This window comes from Homarus americanus, unplaced genomic scaffold, assembly GCF_018991925.1.
Source record: "Homarus americanus isolate GMGI-L3 unplaced genomic scaffold, GMGI_Hamer_2.0 scaffold59578, whole genome shotgun sequence".
In the NCBI taxonomy this organism is placed as follows: domain Eukaryota; kingdom Metazoa; phylum Arthropoda; class Malacostraca; order Decapoda; family Nephropidae; genus Homarus; species Homarus americanus.
This window is the reverse complement of record NW_024712913.1, coordinates 5640287-5647285: the sequence shown is the minus strand read 5'-3', so window position 1 is coordinate 5647285 and position 6999 is coordinate 5640287. Positions and strand designations below refer to the sequence as shown.

General features: G+C 37.9%; 1 protein-coding gene across 1 annotated transcript in view; it reads left to right on the top strand.

Moving 5' to 3' along the window:
- LOC121864918 (deoxyuridine 5'-triphosphate nucleotidohydrolase, mitochondrial-like) overlaps window positions 1-6554 on the top strand; it is an 8523-nt gene extending 1969 nt beyond the window's left edge. Inside the window, 4 exon segments of the mRNA XM_042364118.1 lie at window positions 5723-5866; window positions 6042-6127; window positions 6129-6179; window positions 6483-6554. Coding sequence (XP_042220052.1) covers window positions 5723-5866; window positions 6042-6127; window positions 6129-6179; window positions 6483-6554 — 353 coding nt within the window.
- The last annotated feature ends 445 nt before the right edge of the window (window positions 6555-6999 follow it).

The window sequence follows — 6999 nt, the reverse complement described above, 5'->3', positions numbered from 1 at the left end:
TCAAAGAAAACTTTAAAATGTGAGTTCTGTTTGTAACAATAAATTTTATTGGCCTAGTTGCCTGGCTCACAAAAAAACACACATATCCCCACTACCAGAGGACAAGGAGAAGAATGCCAACCAACGAGAGGGAGGAGGAAGAGGATGAAAAGGAGGAGGAAGATGAAAGAGAAAGAAGAAGAAAAAGACGTTTTAGAAGTGAAGGAAGAGGGTAAGGAATGCGAGTATGATAAATCTAAATGCTGCGCCTGCTACAACCCAAGGAGGAAGGGAAGGAAGATTTAATTTTTTTTTATTATTAAAATAAAACTTACTCGTTCTTCAAAAGACTAGTTTTTTTGTCGTGCGTGGCCTACTACCTTCGAGGGTATAAGTAGCCTGGGCCTGGCTTCTTTGTTGGTTTGTTAACAAACACAGCACAAATTACCCACGGTACCCTCTAGCTGGTAAAAAAAACTGCCTGCCTTTCTCTTTCCCCTGCTGCTGTTATCAATTTGCTAATATTATGGACGAATTGACGAGATCGAGGGTATTACAGAAGATTTATCTCGATCTCGACAACGACAAAAAAAAGCCAGTTTCAACATGGACATGGACTACAAGCCCTGAATCACAACCAAAGAAAAAAGGCAGAATTTCGTGGTACTACACGCAGCCTTAGCCATCACCAGTTGCGTCACAGCTTAAAGAAAACTTTAGAATGTAAGTTTTGTGACATATATAAACACCACTACTACACATCCCCACAACCAAGCAGCAAGAGCAATAAACACCACCACACATTCCCACAACTAAGCAGCAAGAGCGAACACCTGTTGCTTCATAGCGAGAAAACTTTTAAATGTGAGTTTTGTGAGAAGAGATACTACGGGCCGACTGGCCTGAATATACACAGAAAAACACACACAGGAAGAAAAGTTTCGCTGTAACGTATGCGGCAAGATTTTAAGTAGTACACACAGCCTTCGCAATCACCAGTTGATCCATAGCGATAAAAGAGAGAAAACTTTTAAATGTGAGTTCTGTATTAAAAAATATTATTGGCCGAGTAGCCTGGTTAAACACAGAAAAACACACACACAGGAAGCAAAGTTTTGCTGTAACGTATGTGGCAAGATTTTAAGTAGTACAACATACCTTCGCCATCACCAGTTGCTTCATAGCGATAAAAGAGAGAAAACTTTTAAATGTGAGTTCTGTAGTAAAAAATATTATTGGCCGAGTAACCTGGTTAACCACATTCAGACACACATGGAAGTAAATCGCCATACAATCTAAGGAGGAGGATAAACTAAGAGTAAATGATGTGGAGGAGGAATCTATACTGTATTTTTTATTATTATTTATAACAGAAATGTATTTTTAGAGTAGTCAGTAAACTATGTAAACCAATAAAAATGTACCCTATACCATACCAACTTTTAATAACAAAATATCAAACTTTATTTTGTGGTGTCACACTAGGTAATAAGCTGCCTGTAATCAATAATCAAAAATACTTTTTTAAGGTCTTTCCATCTTTTTTAATGCATTATGCTAAAAGGATTATTATATGCTGAGATGAATTACCTAAGGGTAAACTACAACCTAAGAAAAAGGTGTGAACAACGTTTTTAAAATTTTAAGAGTATGAGACATAATGTATTTTTATTAATAGTATTTTTTTTATTTTTTTACAGATGGCGGCGACGGATGCAATAAAATAAGACTAACTGGCAAGAAGTTAGGTAGTGCATGCTGCCTTCCTGGCATTCACCAGTTGTGTCAATGCCACATGAAATGAAATTCATCATGGATTTCGACTCCTGTCCGAAGTAAATCATTATCCGGAAGAATAAATTCGCTGTTGCAATTCCAATTTGCTAATATTATGAAAGAATTGACGAGATTGAAGTTACTGCAGAAGATTTATATGAGAAAAACACACATATATGAAAAGTTTCGCTGTAACGTATGCGGCAAGATTTTAAGTAGTACACACAGCCTTCGCAATCACCTGTTGCTGCTCCATAGCGATGGAGAGAAAACTTTTAAATGTGAGTTTTGTGAGAAGAGATACTACGGGCCGACTGCCCTGAAAAACCATAGAAAAACACACACGCAGGAAGCAAAATTTCGCTGTAACGTATGTGGCAAGACTTTAAGTAGGTCAACATACCTTCGCGAACACCTGTTGCTTCATAGCGATAAAGGAGAGAAAACTTTTAAATGTGAGTTTTGCGAGAAAAAATACTACGGACCGACTGCCCTCAATAAACACAGAAAAACACACACAGAAGAAGCAAAATTTCGCTGTAACGTATGTGGCAAGATTTTAAGTAGTATAAGCAGCCTTCGCGAACACCTGTTGCTGCTCCATAGTGAGAAAAGAGAGAAAACTTTTAAATGTGAGTTTTGTGAGAAGAAATACTACAGGCCGACTGCCCTGAAAAAACATAGAAACACACACATACAGGAAGCAAAGTTTCGCTGTAACGTATGTGGCAAGATTTTAAGTAGCACACGCAGCCTTCGCCATCACCAGTTGCTCCATAGCGGAGAAAAATTAAAATGTGAGTTTTGTGAACAAGAATTTTATTGGCCGAGTTGCCTGGCTCGCCACAGATATAAACACCAGCAGATATCCCCATTTCTCTGTAATATATGTGGAAAGAATTTAAGTAGTGAAACATGCCTTCGTGAACACCTGTTGCTCCATAGCGATGAGAAAAGAGAGAAAACTTTTAAATGTGAATTTTGTGATAAGAAATATTATGGACTAAATCCCCTGAATAAACACAGAAAAATACACACACATGAAGCAAAGTTTCGCTGTAACGTATGTGGCAAGATTTTAGGTAGTACAAGCAGTCTTCGCCATCACCAGTTGCATCACAGCAGATCAAAGAAAACTTTTAAATGTGAGTTCTGTAATAAGAAATATTCTTGGCCGAGTGGCCTGATTTACCACAGAAAAACACACATATCCCCACCACAACCAGAGGACGAGGAGGATGACGACGACGACGAAGACGACGACGATAGTTGTAAGCTACCTGATGGAGTTGATGTAGTAAAGGAGGAATGGGAGGATGTAGATTTTCCTGATGTAGTAAAGGAAGAAGAGGGGGAATGGGAGAATTTGAGTTCCATGATCTACCCCGGAAGAAAATCGCCTAAAATCGAGGGTTTCCTGATGTGAGGAAGGAGGAATGGAATCACTTTTAATCACTAACAGAAATGTTTTAAAGTACTGGTAACAATATAACTATGTAAAACAACAATAAAAATGTACCCATATACTAATTTTTAATAACAAAATACCACTTTATTTTGTGGCTGGCTTGTCGCACGCACGCACTAGGTAAGGAAGGAGGAGAAGGAGGAGAAGGAGGATGATAATAATATGCTTGCATCGTATTCGGCAGCAGTCGTAAATTTGTAAAATTAGATCAAATAATTATATTAATATAAAAATTAATTTCGACTTTATTTTGTGGCTTGTCCCACTAGGTAATAATAAGCTGCCTGTAATCAATAAAAAAAAATGCTTTTTTAAATATCGTATTCAGTTTGACTTGTGTAGGTACGGGTGAACCACTGAAAAAGAGGGTGGTGAGTGAAGAAGGACCACACACAAACCACGGTTTTAAAATTTAAGTATTTTTATTTTTTTCCCGATTCAAAGAAAGTGGAGTAGAGTGTTAAGATTCTTTCTCTTTCTTACCTTCTTACCTTACAAGTAAAATCCACTTCCACCCACCCTTTCAGTCCACTGAAAACCTCAATGTGTGTGCGAGAGGGGGGCGGAGGAGGAGGAGGAAGTGTGAGAGTTGCTTGCTTAATAAAGACTTCTTACTCCATTCAACAGCCAGTAGTAGTCAGCTCCTTGAGTCCTCCGGTAACACACTTATCTACTCTGTGTGACATAGTTACTTACAAACTTATCTACTCTGTGTGACATAGTTACTTACAATTCAAACAAAAAAAAAACTTTTATGCAAGCACCAGTTGCAGTTGCAGCAGCAGGTTTCTTTTTGAGTATAGAAATAAACACCAGATATCCCCACCAAAGCTTCTCTGTATTAAACTACAACCTAAGGAGGAAGAGGTAGAATTACTAGATCTTGATGTGGAGGAGGAATGAGAGTTCGATGATGTGCCCCTGTCTAAATTAAATCTGCTACAACTCAAGGAGGAAGAGGAAGACAAGACACCATATTTGGCAGCAGTCATGTCATTATCCGGAAAAGTAAATACTCCACCACAATGTGTGTGTTTTTAAAAATTTAAGAGTATGAGACGCGAGTTAATGTATTTTTAATAATAGTATTTTTTTATTTTTTTACAGATGGTCACGGATGCAATAAAATAAGACTAGCTGGCAAGAAGTTAGGTAGTGCATGCTGCCTTTCTGGCATTAATCATGGATTTCGACCCCTGTCTGAAGTAAATATTATCCGGAAGTATAAATTCGCTGTGTATGGATGAATTGACGAGATTGAAGTTACTGCAGAAGATTTATATGAGAAAAACACTATATGAGGCAAAGTTTCGCTGTAACATATGCGGCAAGATTTTAAGTTGTACACGCAGCCTTCGCCATCACCAGTTGCGTCACAGCTCAAAGAAAACTTTAAAATGTGAATTCTGTGGCGATAAATTTTATTGGTCGAATAGCCTGGCTCGCCACAGATATAAACACCAGCAGCTATCCCCATTTCGCTGTAATATATGTGGAAAGAATTTAAGTAGTGAAACGTGCCTTCGTGAACACCTGTTGCTGCTCCATTGCGATGAGAAAAGAGAGAAAACTTTTAAATGTGAGTTTTGTAATAAGAAATATTCTTGGCCGAGTGGCCTGATTAACCACAGAAAAACACACATATCCCCACCACCACCACCAGAGGACGAGGAGGATGACGACAATTGCAAGCTACCTGATGGAGTTGATGTAGTAAAGGAGGAATGGAAGAATGTAGATTTTCCTGACGTAGTAAAGGAAGAAGAGGGGGAATGTGAGAATTTGAGTTCCATGATCTACCCCGGAAGTAAATCGCCTAAAATCGAGGGTTTCCTGATGTGAAGAAGGAGGAATGGAATCTTTACTGTATTTTTTATTTACTATTTAATCACTAACAGAAATGTATAAAAGTACTGGTAACAGTATAAACTATGTAAAACAACAATAAAAATGTACATATACTAATTTTTAATAACAAAATACCACTTTATTTTGTGGCTGGCTTGTCGCACGCACGCACTAGGTAAGGAAGGAGAAGAAGGAGGATGATAATAATAATCAAAAATACTTTTTTTATTGCATCGTATTCGGCAGTCGTTAATTTCCCCTAGCCAAGAAGGTCTTTGCCACTTATCGATTTTTTTTTTTGGGGGGGGGGGCCTCCTCATTGTAAAATTAGACCAAATAATTATATAATATAAAAATTAATTAGCATTAGTTACCAGATTTTAAATGCTAATGTCACTCTTTAATATTCATACACACATGATGTAAAAAGCCTAAGAATTAAATTATTACGCAAGCAAAAGGAAAAACAGCGGTTCACCCCTACCTGCATAAGTCAAACCCGGCGGCCAGTTTTGAACCTTTACTGGGAGTTATAGCGTTCCCTGATAGCTTCTTGAACCGTAGGACACTTCTGATGGTGAAAAGCATGATGCTGATACTGTGGTGACAGAAGATCACACTTTATTTAATCTATTAACTTACTTATTTCTCTTTTCAGTGCGTATAATATAGTAATTCCAGGCCAGGGCAAAGCTCCTATCAAGACGGACATACAGGTAGAGTTACCAGAAGATTGTTATGGCAGGGTGGCACCACGATCTGGTCTTTCCTGGAAGAATCACATTGATATTGGAGGTTAATGTTTTTTGGGAAATTGGCTTGGTTGAACTCTGTTATGGCCAGTGCCTTTAATGTCTCAGTCTCAAAGAGGTTTAGGTATTCTTAATCTCACTTTCTTATGTTAAAAACTCTTTGAGGTTAGATACACGACGTGAAGGAATATTGTGTTTATTGAAGGCTACCCTTTCAGCCGGTGTTATTGACCGAGACTACCGGGGAAATGTTGGCGTTGTTCTCTTCAACCACGCCAAGACTGATTTTGAAGTAAAGAAGGGTTGACCGAGTAGCTCAGCTCATATGTGAAAAAATAGTGTATCCAGAGGTTTGTGTCTTTTTCTCTTAGCCAGCCCAATATTTCTTACAGTAACAGTAACAAAAACATACTGTACTGGTCAACATTAATGGTGAAACACGTAAATTGCATTAATTTTTATGGAGACAATTCCTCATTATGAAATGTTTGATAGGGACTAAGTATTTGAAAAAAAAAAAGTTTATAAATTGTATTAGGGACGAAAAGGTTTTACTTACTAACAACCAAGAAAATATACTGTGTTCTGTAGAGCTAAGGCCTAGACTTATGGGGTTGTCAAGCATGGAGCCAAGGTACTAATATTATCCATTTTTTCAGGAACTCGTAGACACAGAACGAGGTGCTGATGGTTTTGGATCAACTGGAAGAAATAAAAAATCCACCATCTAGAAAATTTTATGAAACACAGTCTAGAATTTCTCCCCAATTCTCATAGAGTTTTATGAAAATAAACACTACTCTCGTTGTTACAAATATAAAGTATAAAATTATTTAAAAAATAATAAATTTAATAAAAAATGTAAGTTATTTTTTCCCGATTATAGTCGTCGAGGAGGAGGAGGAGGAGGAGGAGGAGCAGCAGGAGCAGGAGGGAGAAGTTGCCGCCTAATAATAATTACTCACTCAACTTTAAGCCAGTAGTAGTCAGCTCCTTGAGCCCTCCGGTAACGTGTATAGTTACTTACAAGAAAAATGCACCGTCACAGCTCAAAGAAAACTTTAAAATGCGAGTTCTGTGACAATAAATTTTATTGGCCGAGTAGCCTGGTTCAACACAGAAAAACACACATATTCCCACCACCACCAGAGGCTCTGGAGGAGGACCAGAAGAATG